Raw genomic sequence first — 17,967 nt, 5'->3', positions numbered from 1 at the left:
GCTTAGATTTAGCTCAACTTGTGGACATTTTTGTTTTCACAGGGGAGTAGATTTTAATGTGAAACTCTTTTTTTGTTGCATATCTTTCTGAATTCATTGTTTACCAGTGTTTTTGTTTTTTCTTAGCTAGACAATCCATGTAACTTTAGCGTTACCCAATGAATCCACATATTTTGTAGCATACGTAAGGTAGGATACATTAATTCTGTGTTTACATTTGCCTAATACTACCCTATTAAGTAATATCTTAATCTTATTTTCATTATAATCTGCCATGTGCAGGCTTTGCCTTAAATTTGCTGCTTGTGATGGTGTAATTTCACCAAAAACAGACACTTTATAGAAAAGCCTACGTTGGTCATGCTTTTCATGAGTACAAGGCCTAATTGATCCAAATAATGAGATGATAAGTAAATTTGCACTATTCGAGCACACATTCATGCTACAAGGATTCCATGGCTGCTAATGTTATCATATAAAAGCTATCAGTTCCAAGATATCATGGCAAAAGATATGCTAACCAGAAAAAACGTGAAACCACAGGTCAATTTTCTCCTGTTGCTAATATTAAAATAGATGTTATAGCAAAAATTTACAAAGATTTTGTAGGAATGCAAGAAAAATGCATATTGTCTCACATTTTAAAATCTGGATTGCACAAATTTGCTACATGTTGCTCACATTAAAGCCCTGGGTCATTAGATGATTTATAACCTATTTTTGGATAACTATTGCACAGAGCACCAAAAAAAAAGAATCAAATAAGTAGAAATGCCACATTCAGTTATAGCAGTTGATTTTGTAGAGTAGCAGATTATAGATTTCCTCCATTCTTAAGAGTTTTTCATGTGTCTTTGCATAAGTGCATTAATGTATGGCTGTGTAACTTGTTGCTCTGTGTACATCAATGCATGTAACTACGTTTGTCTTTAACATGCTATAAGAATGAATTTACTTTTAGAAATTTTTTTTGCAGTCAAAATATATTCTGTAGTGACTGGGCCTTGGGCTGTTCTTCAAGGCAATGAATAAAAAAAAATTAGTCATAATCTGCATATAAATAACATTACATGCATTACATGTTGGTGCTGTCAGAGATATAAACAAGAGTAATAGGTTTTAAGACACAATCTGAGTACACATTCCTGACTTTATTCATGTATTTGGGATTATTTACTAGATTACAATTGAGAGAGAGAGAGAGAGAGAGAGAGAGAGAGAGAGAGAGAGAGAGAGAGAGAGAGACTAAATTCAGCAAACAAATTTATATATCTTATAGTTTACATAGCTTAAAGATTTTAAAGGAAGGTTTCGACCTCAAATACATTACATGTATGTTAAATAAAATATTTATTATGTACTTGACAATCAATAATTTTTAATAACAATCATATAAATCAACTCAACATTATAATAAAAAAAATGCTCTGGATCCCTAATTCTGAATTTCCTTTAGATCACAAACAACGGAGTCTAGAAGAGCGACAGAGAGAGACTCTCTCTCTCTCTCTCTCTCTCTCTCTCTCTCTCTCTCTCTCTCTCTCTCTCTGAGAGACCAAGACAGACAGACCTGTCAGAGAGCAGACAGACAGAGAGAGAGAGAGAGAGAGCGAGAGAGACAGAGAGTTAGACAGAGAGAGAGAGATAGAGACAGACAGACAGACAGACAGAGAGAAAGAGAGAGACAGATAGACTTGTCAGAGAGCAAACGAGAGAATGGACTGTACAAAAAAACCGCATCTCTGTCTGTAGGTGTTTTTATGCACTGTAACATTTCCGTGTCAACCTTCCTGAAAACTCCTTCCTGAAAACTGCCCGGTTTGTATGTGCTGTAATGTAAAAGCCAGTGTGATACATTCACACATGCTGCCTCCATCCAGCCGGACCACGAGAGAGGAGCCGGTCGTCATCAAATGAAGAGAAGACGAGGATTACATCCGAACAAAAGTGCACTTATCACAAGGTACACTTTTCAGCATAACACTCCAGGAAATAGCCTCTAAATACAAGACGCAGCGCACTTGTGTAGCTTAGCCTCCATTTTATGTGGCAGACAGACAGAGACTTGCATTCAGTATTAAGCATAATTCATTATGTCTGGCTTTGTACAATACTTATTACCGCTGCTCTACAGTTTTTGTTTTATTGTAGTCTCAGTGTAAGAGCTAAATCTATCTTATCACGACGTGTTATTAAGAAGCAAGCTGTTTTTGTTTTATTTTGTTTTATTGTTATTTATCCTGAGTCATTGGACATGAGTTGAGGAACTGCAGTGTCTGGACCAGAAACATGTTATCCAGCTCCAAAATATTAGACATCACAGATTAACTGGAAAAATAGATAGTAAAAAAATAGATAACTAGGAAGATATTACACACCCCTTAACCATATCTGTGCAGGAAAAACATTTACCTTATATTAACCTTGATCCTTTCATTAAATGTTTGTATCTTTTAGGCTTAAACATTTGGTAGCCTATGAACTGTTTTTGTAATTAATTATTTAGACTATTTTTGAAGATATATTATTCATTTAGCTTCAGTGACAACTGAAGGATGGGACACCAGTCCATCACAAGTCACTATATGCACACACACACACACACACACACACACACACACACACACACACACACACACACACACACGTACAAGCATGCGTACATTCACATCTGGGCAAATTAAGAGCTGGCTATTCACCTACTAACATGTTTTTTAAAGGCGAGTGGAAACCTCTTATGGGCTCAGGGAGAACTCATCGAGACAGAAAGAGTTTTATTTTAGAGATTCAAGAACATCTCTAGAGTTCAAATGAAACAAATACGTAGCAAAATAAACTGTACAAATAAAATACAGATATTGATGATAGAAGGACCGTTGATAGTAATATTGTGCATATTAAATAGGCAAGTTTGCATGGCCAATTGCATTGCATTGCATTGTGGCTCACCAATTAAACAATGAACCAGACAATGAACTAGATATGAATCAAGGAAATAGTCTTGAAATACCTGTTTAGCAACAATTCTGCAAGGACACTGCAAATAGATAAGTAGTTAATTAATACTAGTTACTAGATAATTCATTTACAGTCACAAGAAAAAGTATGAACATCCCTTGGAATAAACTGGTTTTCTGAAGTAATTTGCCATAAAATGTGACCCGGACCTCATCTAACAACAATAGACAAACACAATGTGCTTAAGACAATAACACACAAACAATTAGAATTCTTTGTGACTTTTTTGAACACACATTAAACATTCACAGTGGAGGAAAAAGTAAGTGAACTTTGGAGTCAATAGTGGGTCGAAACTCCTTTGGCAGCAAGGACTTCAAGCAAGCTCTTTTTTTTTAGCTCTGGATTAGACCTGGAGGAAATTTTGACCAAAAGATTTGTAGGATGTCTTGTGTGAACAGCTGTCTTGAGGTTATTCCACGGCATCTGTATGGTGCAAGGAGACAGCACAGACTGGTTTCAGAAAAACAAAATACGCCTTTTTGGAGTGGCCCAGTAAGATCTTCACTTAACCCCATCAGTACAGCTGGATTTATATAGCAACATGTCCACAATATCATAGTCCAATGATAAAACGCTGTAGTCTGGTGGGATCACCTTTTCTGAATTTGTCTTTACAAGCTTTCTAATTTGTGCTGTGGTTAAAAAAAAAGCAAACGTTTCCGAAAGAAAGTCACCAATGCAACCACATCACTGCAACAATACTGTAGCTTCATAACAAATGCATTAACAATGACTCACCAACCAATTTGTTTTCTCGTATCATACTGGTCCTACTCTAAACGAAAGATAGCTTTGGATCTTTAAGGCTCAACATGTGCATTAAGAATATTCAAGGGGTTTTTATTGACCCACAGTTTTATCTAAGTTGTAGTTTTATTGAACTATTTTCTTTCAGGTCAAGCTTGATTAAGAGCCATGAGGAAGTGTAGCCCTTGGACATTTCTTCCTGTTATGTTTTCATTCTTCACAGCAGCAGGCTTGTGGGTTGTGTGAGTATTAAAATGAGTATGTTCTCTGTCTGTAGTGTTACATACAATGCACTGCCATTTGATTTAAGGATACTGAAGTTGATTGTGTAGGATGTTATTTTACCGACTGCTTGGCTGTGTTAATGGACTGAAAAGACCTGGCTAAAGATTTGAGAGAATGATAAAGGTAAATGTTTCTTATATATTGAAAACAGCTATTTTATAGCAGTGGAGGATGACAAAATCACACCACTAAGCTCTGAATATAAGTAAGTTTAATGTTCTTTTATATCTTGAATCAAAATATCTTAGTCATATTACAGATATATATAAATCTACTTCAAATAAATTTGTTTTTCCACAGGAAATCAGTTTCAAAGTCTCCTCCATATATAAGGTATAACTGAATGGTATTCTCACAAGACTAGGTTTTTATCTGCTTCTTGTTGGAATCTTGCTTTACTACCTTTCATATCTTTTAGCATTGCAGGCGATGCTCCACCAGCCAGCTGTGTTTTTAGCCAAGTCACAAACATGGCAGCCTTTGTGGGTAAGAGTAATGTTTGTTTTTTTATATTATAATTTATGTTGAATGAACACTAGCATCTTGTTAAAAAATACATAAATACTATGAATAAGTGCAATGAATATGTTTATACTAGTTGAATATTATTTCCTGGCCTACTAGATAAATAAGCAGCTAATCACTGATTTCTGGCAAATTTTATTTTATTAAATATGAAAATATATTAGAAACACCATCTGCTATATATCAAAAAGTATGTGAATGCCTGAAAATCACACACATATGTGGGCCTTCCCATGACTGTTGCCACATAGTTGTAGGCACACAATTCCTTCAAATGGTTTTATATGCTGTAGTGTTAACATTTTCATTCAGTGAAAATAAAGTGTCCAAACCTGTTAAATCATTATTCCTCTGTGCACAAAGTGAGGTCCATAAAGACATGGTTTGCCATGTTTTGAAGAGGAAGAACTGCGGTTGCCCGAGCCATGATCTCCAATCCACTGAACACTTTTAAAATAAACTGTAACCTTCACTGTGTACTACGCCTTCTCACCCGAGATCAGTTCCCAACCTCAATAAGTGGACAAATGGGCATGGTTCAATGCAGCCACTGTTTAAATTCAAGTACAAAACCTTCTTAGAATAGTAGAGAAGGTTATAACAGAAATGGTGTGGACTAAATGCGTAGTAATGCCTGTGGTTTTGGAATGGGCAAATATGGGTGTGATGGATGTGTGTCCACATTCTTTTGGCCATACAGTGTACATACAGAATTTTTTTTTTTACATATTTAATTTGTGTTAATAATGAAGCATGAATGCCAAATAAACTAGAACAATTTCAATTTGAGCAACTAATATTTGAATGTAGGTACTCAGACCTTTGCCTTCCCACCATCATCTTCCAACTTCTACAGAGAATTGTGGGCTGTTGCGAGGTTCAACAGGGTTATACAAGTTCACTGAAAATCCTGTAAAAACGTAAATGCATGCTGCATTTCTTAGTATTTAGAATATATTTCATGAGAGAGCAGTCTTCTGAAGCTGAGAAGTTGCTTTCCTCAACTGTTAGCTTAGTTTTAATATAACCATTTTATATTGCCAGGCTTCATCCTCGGGGTCCTCAGATACTTGCAATTGAAGCCACGAGTACACAAACCCTGGCTCAACATCATCAGTTTGGTAGCTCTATCATTGGCCTGCTTTGGTATGACCTTAGTTGGGAATTTCCAGGTATGGTATGGGTTATCGGACTTATCAGTTTTTTTCTTGGTGACTATTTTGTCTGTGTCTATATGTTCATATTATTTAAATCAAGTTAAATATTTATGCATATAATGCAGTGGCTTTATTACCGTGTAGTATTAATATATATAAATAAAGGATCAATTTTCTTCTCTATTTGTTATCTAGTTGTCAAATGATGAGGAGCTCCATAATATTGGCACATCCATGACATTTGGCCTAGGCACATTGTTTTGTTGGGTCCAGTCATTCATGACTCTGAAGGTCAACTTGAGGAACGAAGGCAGACGTGCTTGCATACCCCGCTTCCTGTTGTCTGGAGCAATCACTTTATGCATGCTGCTTTGTATCCTTCAGACAAGTAGAATCTGAGTATTTAAAAATTAATCTTTGAATCAAGTTGTCGATCCATTTTTTTTATAACAGCTGTGCATGTCATAGGTTTATATTAATGTAATTATTCTAGTACTATCTTCTACTAATAGTTCATTCACATGGTCATGTGGTAATTCTATTTAAGGTTGATTATAAACAGACATGTTGATTGAAAAAGACATGTTATTTAAACAACGAATCATAGAACTGTTTATATGGGCATGCTTTTAGCAGACATTTATTTATGGTAGGGGTCTTCAGCATCAATGATTTGCAACATTAAGCAATTCTTTTTTAACCATATACGAGTCATTAGATGTTATTCAGTGTGTTACGTAGCTGCAAATTTTTATTCTATGAACTGCACAATAGAGTTAAAAGAAAGGCTTGTAAGGGAAGACTCTCTTCAAAGAATTAATAAAATAGTCCTTGTCATTTCAATATTTTTTGCTGGGACTGTAAGTGGTAAAAAAGCATGTGTTTAATTTAAGTTAAAATTTTAGTTATTAGCAAATTGCTGTACTAAAACTACTAAAACAGTTTGGGATGTGCTGTTATACTGATAACAGTTTAGATCACTTTACCCATGTTATGATCTTGACACTTTATCAGATTTTGCTTTAATGGCCCAGCGTCTGCATATGCATGCTGCCCGGGCACAGTGGGCACTGGTCATGTTCCTCTTGGCATTCCTGGGCACGTTTGCTATCGAGTTCCGTCATTATCACTTCGAGATCGTGTGCAGCGATGATCAGGAGCCTCCAATGAGCCTGTCAGAAAGCTTCTCTGAGGCTTCAGAGTACCAATCAGACCAGCTATAAGACTCTTCCGGTTCTGTTTCTATAGCAGAATTACTATAACTTCCATTATTTATTAGTTTCAATAATAATGCATGTCTGTTGAATGTCATCTCTCTGGAGTAATCTGTGAAAGAATATGTTTCTTTCTCACAGGTAGACTACTATTATAAGCACAAAGAGCAGTTGTGCTGCAAGTGTTTTACATGGAAAATCCGTGTATAGATATTGTAGGTACATATTAATAGATATGTGACTAGACAACATTTGTATTACTTGGAAAGGACATTAGATCAACTAGAAGAGAACAAGTCTAAATGTAAAAGTAGGTCCATGTCTGAAAATGGGTTTTAAGTATGCAGTTTTAAATAACAATAGTCGTTTTCACATTTTATATCAACAAAAATAAAACTTATCAACAAAATAAAAAAGGTAATAATTGAAAGTGTCACACATCTTTGACATTAATACTTAAAACAGTATGTTTTTTAATCATACTGTAATGATATTCTACCAGAGCTTGACATTGAGGTTTTCTTCAAAGGTGTTGATATTGCAGCTCTCATTACATAGTGCATTAGGAATAAACAATTGAATCTATTGACAGTTATTGTTGACCTTTAGTTTGTTTAGTTTATACAGTTTATTAACCTTAACTGCTGAACTACCAGTACTTCGGCTATTGTAGTAGTATTAAAAACACTGGCAAAGCACTGTTATCACTTTTGTAAACTGGTCATATCAGTATCTTTAAAAATGAGATGCATGAGATTTTACTAATTCTGTAGTGATGTAAAAAAAAATTAAAACAGATACTTGGCAATATAACAAGTTCCCAGTTTGGGTTTACAATAGAAATCCTATTTTTTAAGGGTAGTTTCTTTATAAATTGTCTACTATTTAATCTTATATGAACCCATTGAGGTATACATGAATGTTGCATTTCCAAGTCGCACAAGTGCACTTTGCAATGACAGATTTACATAAAGATATTTGAAATAACATTTGAGAGTTAATGCATGTTTACTAGATGGAGGAAGAGGTACAATTACAGTGGAAATGAATGAATAATTAATAATTTAATTTACACTTGCACATCAATACGGTTTCATAGCATTGTAAACATTCAAACTGACCAACAATATTTTAAACCAACTCCATTGTGTTTTGTTAAAAAAAAACAAAAAACCCAAAAACAAACAAAAAAAATATATGCAAGCACCTGGAGTTTAATTAGGTACAATTACAATGCACTTGGCACTTGCTGCATCACATCCCCTCCCCAGCCCCACAAGTAACAAGCTACAAATTTGGGATCCAGTGTCAGCCTACATTTACTAAAGTCCACTTGAGGAATGCTGACACTGTCCTGTCCTTATCTGTTAAGCACTTTTGGTGAGTTCCAACTGGCTAAATGTTGTGATGGTTCTATAATGGCTCCTCTCCTCTTCAGTCAACTCCATGTTACCTGGTCGTACAACCAGGGCCACATTCAGCCCAGCATCCTCTGCTGCTTTTGCTTCTGCAAGGTGAGAAGACCGAGTGCTGACTGTTAATCTTCTCACATAAGTGCTCAACGTAATAGCTGCTACGTTCAGGCTCTCATATGATACAGTACATTACACAGAGCTAAAGTATTCTGAAAGTATTGGAATGGTAGGGCCAATTCTCCTATGACTATTTGCTGACCAACTCGAAATTCAGGATTCATTTCCTGATATTTACAACTAGTTCTAAGCAACTTAGAATATGGCAAACGTTGTATGGACACACTCACTTTTCATTCGATCAAAAGATTAGATTGACTGTTTAAACAGTTACTACTGTAGTTCTGAATATCTACTCTTGTTTTGAGCTCTGGGTTTCACCTGTGAACACTACATTTGTTGTTAAAAAGGATAAACCAACAGAGAGCTGTCTATGGTGAACCAGAGAGCAGTCTAAAGGAGAAAAGCAAGCCCTTCTGAGCCGAGACAAACTGAAACATCTTGGTGGAAAAAAAAAAAAGAAACCAATGATTTATTAACAACCGGGCATAGATCACAAAAGCAACAGTAAGTGATTTTAACAACAACCTCCAAAGGGCAGGGGTGAAGGCATCACAATCAACTGTTGAAAAAGACTTTGAGGGCAGAAATAAAGAGGCCGAACTACAAGATGCATCTATCATCTCAATCATCTTTCGATCTTAAGCCCAAATGTCTACTGCATATAGCAAAAAAAAAAAATGTTGGCCTTGTAGTTCCAATACTTTCAGAGGGGACTGTATATTAATAATGTATTATCTATGTATACATCATGCTCTATATTGTTGGCTAAAAGGACAACTCCCAATATAGACATATGCAACAGAAACATTTTCATTTAGGAAACATTGTAATGCTGTGTATTAATATTGGGTTATATAAAAGCTAATCCTGATGCAGAAGTCATTAATCTAAAGTTCCTTAGTCCATCCTGTTTAAATTTCCACTTTACATTTATTAAGTTTTTTTTTTCTCCAGAACAGTGCCATTTGCTTCCAGCCTACTGGTCAAAATAATCTGAACACCTTTTTATTACAAACATGAAACTTGAGCACAAAAAAATTATCTCAACTCTAGCTGGTAGGTGGGATACCATCATTAGTACTTACATTTTACCAAGCTTTTTTTTTATGTGCATAATAAGAAGTTAAAATGGCCATCCAATGAGTGAGTATCTTAACTGCCTTTATAATAATGTGGTCTTAGTTTCCATGTGAATGACTTGGCTCATGTTAAGCTGTTGTAAACTATCAGCGAGTCTTGACTTCTGAATGACATTCATTATCATTTTTAAATGCACTCTGGATGTGGGGTTTATCCAAACTTATTAGGAAATGAGAAGAAAGCAGCCTTCTGAGTATTTTGCACCCACCTCGTGTGACATCTGTTAAGAACATAATGTCTTCTGGGGAGCAGCCGATCCTCTGTGCAATCTTTTCATAGCTTTTACTCTCCACTTTAGCACCAATGTTGGTGTCAAAGTGACCAGCAAATAGCTGCATGAGACATTTAGAAAGATGTTAATATACAACAACCTACCATAAAAAGCTATCATCACATATTATATGAAAGCAACCAAAATTTAACTTACATCTAATAGGTCTCCTTCAATTGAAAAGCCAAAGAGTAGCTTCTGGGCTTCTATGCTTCCAGAAGAATAAATGTAGACTTTTATACCACATTGCCTCCATCTTCTTATAGCAGGAACCACATCCTGATAAACTCTGTGTCAGAACACAAACACATAAGTCCAGAAGAGGTAACTATACCCACTTATGTGTTATATGCATGCAAAAATATGTTCTTAGGTAATTAAAATAATATTAAATAATAATATTACTATAATAATAATATTGAATAAAACAATACTTTTTATTGGTTCAATAAAGGTGCTAATAAAAGGTCCTAATAAAAGGTTCAATTAAAGGTGCTTCAAAGAATTTAAAGCTTCTCCATACTTACTCGCCTTTAATCTTCCCTGAAGCATAAGCTGATCTCCACATGTGGCCTTGCAGCTGCTTGAGAGCGGTGGTCTTTCTGTCTGCGGCCATCTGCCACAGAACGCTATCCACCACCTCCCGGATTGCCTTCTCTTCATCCGTATGGACCGTCTGGTCTACAGCGTGAACTGGGCATGCTCTATTCTGCTTTAAGTCTTCCTCTGTCTGAAAAAACATCATGTTCCAATAAAATATGGCTGAATCAGATGACAAACTGCAACACTACAGCCTACTATTATTGCTACCTAATACTAACTTGAAGCTATAGTTCATGCATTTCTTAATGGGAGAGAACATGATTACTGAGAACGGGGACAACAAAATACTCTGAAACAATAACACATTAAAAAATAACCTGATATTCCTGAGCTGCTCAGAGTCATTCTCACAATCCTGTAGTAGTAATTTAGTCGGCTATGTGAGGTCAGAATTGGCTGGATATTTGTGTGAGTTATTAAGCATTATCATGCTAATGATCATGCTAATGTTAAGCACAATAAGAAATCCAGCTAAAGTGTGACAAACTGGAGTCAGCAACCAATCAGGGAAGGGAATAAGAGAGATACAAAATGAGATTGCAAATTAATCAATATGTTGAAAAAAGAATTCTGGAGTAAAAGATTTTTTTTTTAGATTTTTTACCTGCTAAACTTGTAAGGCATTTATTTGTCCCCCAAAATTGGAGCAAAACTAGTGAGAAATTTTCATCTGTTTTATCCTTTTTGTGGAATTTGTATAATTTTAACCAGTTTCCAAACTGTTTTAGCTAAATAGATAAATTACATTTTTAAATGTATTTTTGAACCTCAACCTTGGTTATATCCCCGTATGTATGTATGTATGTATGTATGTATGTATGTATGTATGTATGTATGTATGTATGAATCTTTAATCTGTGTCTTTTAACCTTAAGATAAGAAAGCTGGTTTCTACTCTTTAGTGTAGCTTTGAGATGCCTGCAGCTTTGGGGAAAAAAAGCCCTGATATTCACCGTTTTCTGGCATTGAGCAATGCGCTCTGCCTTTTTCCCTTTAATCAAAACCTTTAGATCAGCTATTTTTAATATATATTTAGCTCAATTCAGGCATGGTGTTCATTCTGTACAATATATGTTGTTTACAATACTACAAAATAAGCACAGAATTTGCAACACAGCCAAAATAAGAAAGCACGCTTTAACATGATGTCATGATCGGAGCTAACCAGCTGACCTTTTCTAAAAGATACACCGGGGTTCAAAGTAGAAGTGTTTGGTCTTTTACCTAAAAATTTTAACTCTGCGGTAAAAAACCTTCTCTTCTACAAAGGGAGAAAATCCAACATCCTAAGCTGTACCATTACCCCATAAAACAGCAGCTGGCCAGATTTATATTATTTATTTGGCTTTTGGATCATGCTCAATTGCTCTGCCATGCAAGTGTGCATGTGGTGTTGGTATGTGTGTTAAAATGGTTTATCACTGTACCATCACAGTGGCCTTATGAGATTATTACGTTACACTTTACAAGATGATACTAATCAGATCTTGGATGAATTATATATCGCACTCTGTGATAACGTTCTCCATATCAGCTTATACGATAAAGATAACCTACTGATAGAGTGGCTTTTCAGACAAGTGTTCACTCACACTCTAAGCTTCCGATCAATAATTTCTGATCCTGCCAGAACTTTATTGTTGCCCATCTTTGGCCGCAACTGCACAAAACCGGCCTCAGATGACCATGCGCTATATTTCATCCTGTGTATATGTTTTCTTGGGAATTTTAAATGCACAATTTGTTATTTATCCTTTATTCTGTAATCCTACGTACCTGTCTGCTTGCTGGATGGTTATTTTTGGTTTGTGAACAGGTTTTAAAACACAACTTCAACGTAAGGGTGGTTAAAATGTCTGTATGAACTTAGCATGCACTATGTCAATATCATGTCAGAGCAAACACCACAAACTGAATCCAAACTACAGTTTCATTGATTGACAAGAACAACCTAATGTGCTGCATTGACTAATCCTACCTTAATTAAACATGGTGGGTTTACCTGCTAATAAGACTAATAAAATGAGAGTAGAACTATTCAATAGAGAAGCATGTGAATGTAAATCAACGCTGCAGTACATGACCTGTTTGTTTAGGAGCTGTACATCCTGCTTGCACTCATCCTCCTCCCAGTGCGCACCCAGATACTCTTCCAAGTGGTCTTTTATATATGAAAATAAAATATCCTGCATGGAAAATAAACGTTAGTCAAAACATATCCGTGCGGTTGGATACTGCTGTTGATCAAAACGGACACTTAAACCTTCTTACCTTTACAAACGTTATAGGAGTCGTGGTTCCTTCAATATCCAGCAGAAAGACGCTAACGTTCTCAGGAACTGTAATCGTTGCCATTTTTCTTTTTTAAACGGACAACGACAGTCTCGTCACTGCAGTTTATAGTAAGAAAATAAGTGTATTAAACCTGGGTTTAAAAAAAAAAACAGATCACTGCATGACAGACGAGCAAAAACGGTTGATAATGAATAACACACTAACCAGCTAGCTATGTGCTAACACATGGCTCAGTGAACGGGTTGCCAAGTCACTACAACTATAATCCCCTTTAATAATAATAATAATAATAATACGTTCACATTAGATTATTTCATTTAAATTATTATATTATAAATGATATAACAATTACCTTATAGTATTAATTGCAACCAGCACTGACATATCAATGTAATTTATTGACATATCAACAAATTTTGAGCAATAGTAATAATAGCAGTAGATAAATTTACACACCACACAAAATATATGTAAACATAAGGTCAAAGGATCTTAAATTGAATGACATTCATTTAGAAATCTATTACATTTAACTTATTTTTTTATTTACATTCAATTGTTTTTAGCTTGAAGTATATTTTAAACTATCTCTAATGCTTTTCAGTATACACTTCATATACACTTCACCTGTTGTATACCTGCTGTTTCTAGTTATATTTAAATGGATATTTTTTAATACTAACATAAAGTGTATTTACGTCTTCCTTTGCATATAGTGCTCAATTCTACAAAGATGGATTTTAAGCTTTTCTAGGGAAAATCTGGCAACTCTGAGCTTAGGCTGTGGCCTTCAAGGGCGCAACTGGTTTAGGATCCAGATCCAAAGATTTAAATATCATTCACGCAAACTACTTCCGGAAAGAAATAGTTTGAAGATCAGTTAATTTGTGTTTCAGCAACGGTCACCGTTTGTAGATGCGAGATGAGGAGTTGTTTGGCACTTTAAGGCTTCCGTAAAACGTCAGATAGTCACTTGTTTATACGAATCTTAATTAAAGCCAACCACGTGAAATAAATAAATCTAATATAATATGTAAGCAATATAGTTAATCAACATATTGTGTGTAACTTAAAAACAGTGATTGACTGAATTGAATGATTGATTAAAGAATTTAAATGATACTAATACATAGAGAAATGAAAGTGAATGTGTGTGTGTGTGTGGAGTTGGGGTGTGTGTGGTTGTCGCCCCTCCTCCTTTTTTCCAGACGCCCCTCCCCTGTTCTCGTGGCGCCCCGCCCCCTTTCTCCCGCCCTCTGTGATTGCGTCATTGCGTCACTGTCCGCCATTTTAGCAAACGGGTCAGGGTGTTTGTGTTTGCCGTTGTCTTTTTTTTTAAACACTCACACTGATCCACACAGGTTTCTGTACCGGATCTTAGTTCAAAATGCAGGCAGAACTAGAGCAGACCGACTTCAGCACAGATGAGTGTCCAGAGGGATCCAAAATAAACGCAAGCAAAAATCAGCAGGATGATGGGTGAGTGGCGCCTCTAGGCCCGGGCACAGGCCCAAGAGCGCTCCGGTGTAGCTTAGCATCGCTTAAGCCGAGCTCTTAACGTTTTGTTGTGTTCAGCGTATTTTAGCTGGTGTAGAATTTTAATACAATTGTAATATTGCTAATATTGTGTTTAACCGAGAAGTGCATTTCTACCAGACGACAGCTGAAGATGCGTAAATAAATTCTCTGCAGTTGTTTTTTGTGCAGCTAAGCTAATGGTTACAGAAAATTAAAACGTGGCGTGCGTGTTAACGCGCTAGCTACATGGAGTATAACACGTTTTCATTAGCTTACTAACGGTTTTATGTCTTTGGGTGTTCACACTTTGTTTGTTGGCCAAGTTAGTCGTGTGCTTTTACGTCGGTGATGTTAATGTGGATAACTTTACAATTTTCGTCAAGCTTTGCTTCATGGCATCCTCCATTAATTCAGCATGCATAATAAACCCCTGGTGAAGCTGGGGGCTTAGGTCCAACTTTCATTCATTTATATACATTTATTTTAATTATTATATATAATATACATTTATTACATTTTGTATATATAAATACATTTTATTATACTTTTTTTTATTTTATATATTTATTAAAATATTAAAAAATCATTTTATTAGTTTTGCAAATCAACTAAAACTAATCTATGCACTTTTTTTATTATTTAATAGGAAAATGTTCATCGGTGGGCTGAGCTGGGACACCAGCAAGCAAGACCTTAAAGACTACCTGTCTAAATTCGGAGAGGTCTTGGATTGCACCATCAAAACAGACCCGATGACCGGCAGATCCAGAGGTTTTGGGTTTGTGCTGTTCAAAGATGCCGACAGTGTTGACAGAGTGAGTGCAGTTATTTAAAAGACGGTCCGATTTTTATTACTGTTTGTTTTTACATCACTGAAAATTTCAGACGAAATGCACTTTTTTTTTTTTTTTACCTTTTGGAAAAGTTAGTGTTTTAAATCACCTGACGTGGTTTTCAGGTTCTGGAGCTGAAGGAGCACAAACTCGATGGTAAACTGATTGATCCAAAGCGAGCCAAAGCTATGAAGGGAAAGGAGCCTCCCAAAAAAGTCTTTGTTGGAGGTCTTCGTCCAGAAACATCAGAGGAGCAAATTCGGGAATATTTTGGATCCTTTGGGGATGTAAGTCATATGAGAGATTTTGTGATCAATATCACATGCATTGTTACATGTGGACCTTTACAACAAATGTATTGTTCTCACAAATACTGACCATTACCCCATTTCGATTTAGATTGAAAATATCGAACTTCCCGTGGACAGCAACACAAATGAGAGGCGAGGGTTCTGTTTTGTAACATATGTGGATGAAGAACCTGTTAAGAAGCTTTTGGAGAATAGATACCACAATGTGGGAGCAGGAAAGGTACGTTTTTATCACTTTTTTTTTTTTTTTTTTTCTGGCAAAAAATTGGCATCTGGCATGTTTTTAACCTTTTCCCCCATTTGTTTTCTTGATGCAGTGTGAAATAAAAGTTGCCCAGCCTAAAGAGGTCTACAGACAGCAACAGAACAGAAGTGACCGGGGGGGAAGAGGAGGATTCAGAGGTCGTGGAAGAGGAGGTATTTATATGTTTGTTTAAAAAATAAAACCAATAAATGTGGTACTGTACTGTGTTTCCTATTTGATTTCCTTTGCAAATGCCAAATTTTGTTGTCTCATTTCAACTCTTTGTACAGGACCAAGTCAGGGATACAACCAGGGCTATGGCGGCTACTACGGACAGAACTATGGAAGCTATGGCAATGGCTACAGCCAGGGCTATAATGATTACCCTGGCTATGACTATTCAGGCTACAACTATCAAAATTACGGATATGGACAAGGCTATGATGATTACAATGGTAAGTTAACGTATTTTGTATCCATGTTTAAAATACTGGCGATTGTAGCAAGTTTCATTCTAATGTTTTTCTTCGATATTTTATCTTTAAAAAAAAAAAAGGTCAACAGAGCAACTACGGGAAGGTCCCACGGGAAGGTGGAAATCATCAGAACAACTACCAGCCATATTGATGGAATGACTTGACCTACCAGAATTTATGGTAAGATTAAAAATTCAAACCTTTCATTTGGCATTATCTACAGACTTTAAAGATCAATAGACAATGCTGACTATCCTAAAACAGATTGGTATGCATTTTCATGCACCAGATTTTGCTTGAAAGTTTAAGGATATGTCTATAGATCTTTAATTGCTAATGCTTGCATACTGGTGTCTTTTTTTTTAAAGTAAATAAATGGAAAAAAATCTCTCCAGAAAAATGTAAGCGTTTTTCTGCAGATTTTCCCGCTTTTCTCCCTGCTTTTTAACAGGTGATCATATGGAAATAACATAAACTTGATAGCAATTCTAACAGGTAAAGTACTGCTAAAGGGTACAGAGTAAGGGCAGCTCTCCTGATTTTCCGTTCTTTTCCTAATTCTGATTATTATACCTTGTTTGTACCTGCCAGCGGGGACTTCATTGCAGGCCGTGTGTCACCTGACCACGAAATTCTCTGGGCGTCGCACATAGCGGGCAGAGAGCACGGCATGCACGAGAAAACGCTGTCCTGTGGTATGGTCTCTTCAAATTTCCTGTACCAGCGTTAAAGAGCAAACGTTAAGCAGGAGATCTCTCGTTTTCCCTTAAGTTTTCAAGGTTTTGTTTAACAGTGTAAAATGAATTTTTTACAGGTATTTAACAGTGAACACTAAAGTGATTGTTAACCCTGCTGTTTGTATTCTCTTTTTTAATTTAGTGTTCTTGTATTTCAGTTCTGGAGCTTCAGTGTAATTTTTTTGTTTGTTTTTGCAAATTTTTTTGGTTTGGTTATGTTTTGTCTAAAATGGTTCCCACCCCATAAATTGCATAAAACTCATAATGCTTGCTTTTTTTTTTTAGAGTCCATAGAGAACTTCAAATGGTACACGTCAGACCTTTTCCTTAAGACCTAGATGATAAAGATCATATGTAAATCTCTTACTGAACCCATAAAAAGTTTACAGGCCATCAAGGTGTCATTTGCTGTTACCTTAAATTTAAAATTACCTTAAATTTGAAAAGACACACATGGTATACTTCTTTTTGGTGAGATTGACCACCAGCTCAGTGGAGCTCAAGTTTCACTGGCTATAGACATGTTTTTAGTAACATTAAGTACATATGATCTTTAGTCTTTAATGGTGATTTTAATAGCTTAAAGTCAACAGCTCACGAAGTTAAACTGAAACATGGAGGTGGTCTTTTTCAGTGAGATTCTAGCCTTGTCAAAATAGCTAATTTCTCATCTCGTCTCTCTTTTTAGGTGGGCCGACTGAGCGTTCGTACCCTGGAGGCAGCTCAAGGATACCCTGTTCTTCTTAATCAAAGAGCATCTTGATTTTAAAATACTTTTGTTTCACTGTCCTCTGGTGAAGACATTCACAGCAGGACCTTGTAAATATTGTTTCCAAGTTTCTTATCCTGTGCTTTGTTAAAGTAGTTCCTGAAAGTTTTGTGCTGATGTGTACTTAGATTCTGATTTGGAAAGTGTCCTTTTTGTCTTAATTTTTTCAGTTTTGGATAAATGGAAATTAAAATTGGGGTACAAAAACATGTGAGCCTGTGTGTGTGTGTTTTGTATATGTTCTATAACTAAAGGATTATGGATGTCCTGGCTGAAGAATCAGATT

The 17,967-nt window shown here is 35.9% G+C and overlaps 3 protein-coding genes across 6 annotated transcripts; 2 read left to right on the top strand and 1 right to left on the bottom strand.

Annotated features, from left to right (window-relative positions):
• Positions 1-1,604: 1,604 nt before the first annotated feature.
• On the top strand, positions 1,605-7,099 carry tmem150c (transmembrane protein 150C). The gene is made up of 8 exons (XM_027141100.2): positions 1,605-1,963; positions 3,917-4,010; positions 4,205-4,258; positions 4,354-4,386; positions 4,472-4,539; positions 5,623-5,750; positions 5,931-6,108; positions 6,750-7,099. The coding sequence occupies exons 2-8, from the start codon at positions 3,937-3,939 to the stop codon at positions 6,956-6,958; spliced, it is 744 nt and encodes a 247-aa protein (XP_026996901.1). The 5' UTR covers positions 1,605-1,963; positions 3,917-3,936; the 3' UTR covers positions 6,959-7,099.
• An 839-nt stretch (positions 7,100-7,938) lies between these two features.
• enoph1 (enolase-phosphatase 1) lies at positions 7,939-13,495 on the bottom strand. 2 transcript variants are annotated; one of them, XM_047804978.1, is made up of 7 exons: positions 13,477-13,495; positions 12,770-12,888; positions 12,583-12,684; positions 10,423-10,625; positions 10,052-10,184; positions 9,833-9,956; positions 7,939-8,456 (listed from the first exon to the last, which is right to left on the bottom strand). In XM_047804978.1, the coding sequence occupies exons 2-7, from the start codon at positions 12,851-12,853 to the stop codon at positions 8,317-8,319; spliced, it is 786 nt and encodes a 261-aa protein (XP_047660934.1). In that variant the 5' UTR covers positions 12,854-12,888; positions 13,477-13,495; the 3' UTR covers positions 7,939-8,316. The 2 variants fall into 2 exon arrangements, with proteins under 2 accessions (XP_047660934.1, XP_026996900.2); XM_027141099.2 differs by lacking the exon at positions 13,477-13,495 and adding an exon at positions 12,998-13,031.
• Positions 13,496-14,063: 568 nt separating this feature from the next.
• On the top strand, positions 14,064-17,890 carry hnrnpdl (heterogeneous nuclear ribonucleoprotein D-like). Of its 3 annotated transcripts, XR_003439805.2 has the most exons (9): positions 14,064-14,272; positions 14,958-15,126; positions 15,270-15,431; positions 15,544-15,675; positions 15,773-15,872; positions 15,990-16,154; positions 16,256-16,355; positions 16,767-16,870; positions 17,601-17,890. XR_003439805.2 is itself a non-coding variant. In XM_027141097.2 (8 exons), the coding sequence occupies exons 1-7, from the start codon at positions 14,181-14,183 to the stop codon at positions 16,324-16,326; spliced, it is 891 nt and encodes a 296-aa protein (XP_026996898.1). In that variant the 5' UTR covers positions 14,064-14,180; the 3' UTR covers positions 16,327-16,355; positions 17,601-17,890. The 3 variants fall into 3 exon arrangements, 2 of the variants coding, with proteins under 2 accessions (XP_026996898.1, XP_026996899.1); XM_027141097.2 differs by lacking the exon at positions 16,767-16,870; XM_027141098.2 differs by having other exon boundaries at positions 16,767-17,890.
• The last annotated feature ends 77 nt before the right edge of the window (positions 17,891-17,967 follow it).

The sequence above is a fragment of the Tachysurus fulvidraco genome, chromosome 20, assembly GCF_022655615.1.
Source record: "Tachysurus fulvidraco isolate hzauxx_2018 chromosome 20, HZAU_PFXX_2.0, whole genome shotgun sequence".
NCBI classification, from domain to species: domain Eukaryota; kingdom Metazoa; phylum Chordata; class Actinopteri; order Siluriformes; family Bagridae; genus Tachysurus; species Tachysurus fulvidraco.
Note: the sequence above shows the minus strand (reverse complement) of the source record. Positions and strands in the feature narration are given on the sequence as shown.

Excerpts from the sequence above, each read along its gene's own strand:
- tmem150c (XM_027141100.2), top strand. The coding sequence starts at position 3,937 with ATGAGGAAGTGTAGCCCTTGGACATTTCTTCCTGTTATGTTTTCATTC. Across the intron at positions 4,011-4,204 it reads GCAGCAGGCTTGTGGGTTGT|CTATTTTATAGCAGTGGAGG; the intron begins GTGAGTATTAAA and ends TATTGAAAACAG. Across the intron at positions 4,540-5,622 it reads AAACATGGCAGCCTTTGTGG|GCTTCATCCTCGGGGTCCTC; the intron begins GTAAGAGTAATG and ends TTATATTGCCAG.
- enoph1 (XM_047804978.1), bottom strand. The coding sequence starts at position 12,853 with ATGGCAACGATTACAGTTCCTGAGAACGTTAGCGTCTTTCTGCTGGAT. Across the intron at positions 10,626-12,582 it reads TACAGCTCCTAAACAAACAG|ACAGAGGAAGACTTAAAGCA; the intron begins GTCATGTACTGC and ends ATGTTTTTTCAG. Across the intron at positions 10,185-10,422 it reads TCAGGGAAGATTAAAGGCGA|AGTTTATCAGGATGTGGTTC; the intron begins GTAAGTATGGAG and ends GTTCTGACACAG.
- hnrnpdl (XM_027141097.2), top strand. The coding sequence starts at position 14,181 with ATGCAGGCAGAACTAGAGCAGACCGACTTCAGCACAGATGAGTGTCCA. Across the intron at positions 14,273-14,957 it reads AAAAATCAGCAGGATGATGG|GAAAATGTTCATCGGTGGGC; the intron begins GTGAGTGGCGCC and ends ATTATTTAATAG. Across the intron at positions 15,432-15,543 it reads ATTTTGGATCCTTTGGGGAT|ATTGAAAATATCGAACTTCC; the intron begins GTAAGTCATATG and ends ATTTCGATTTAG.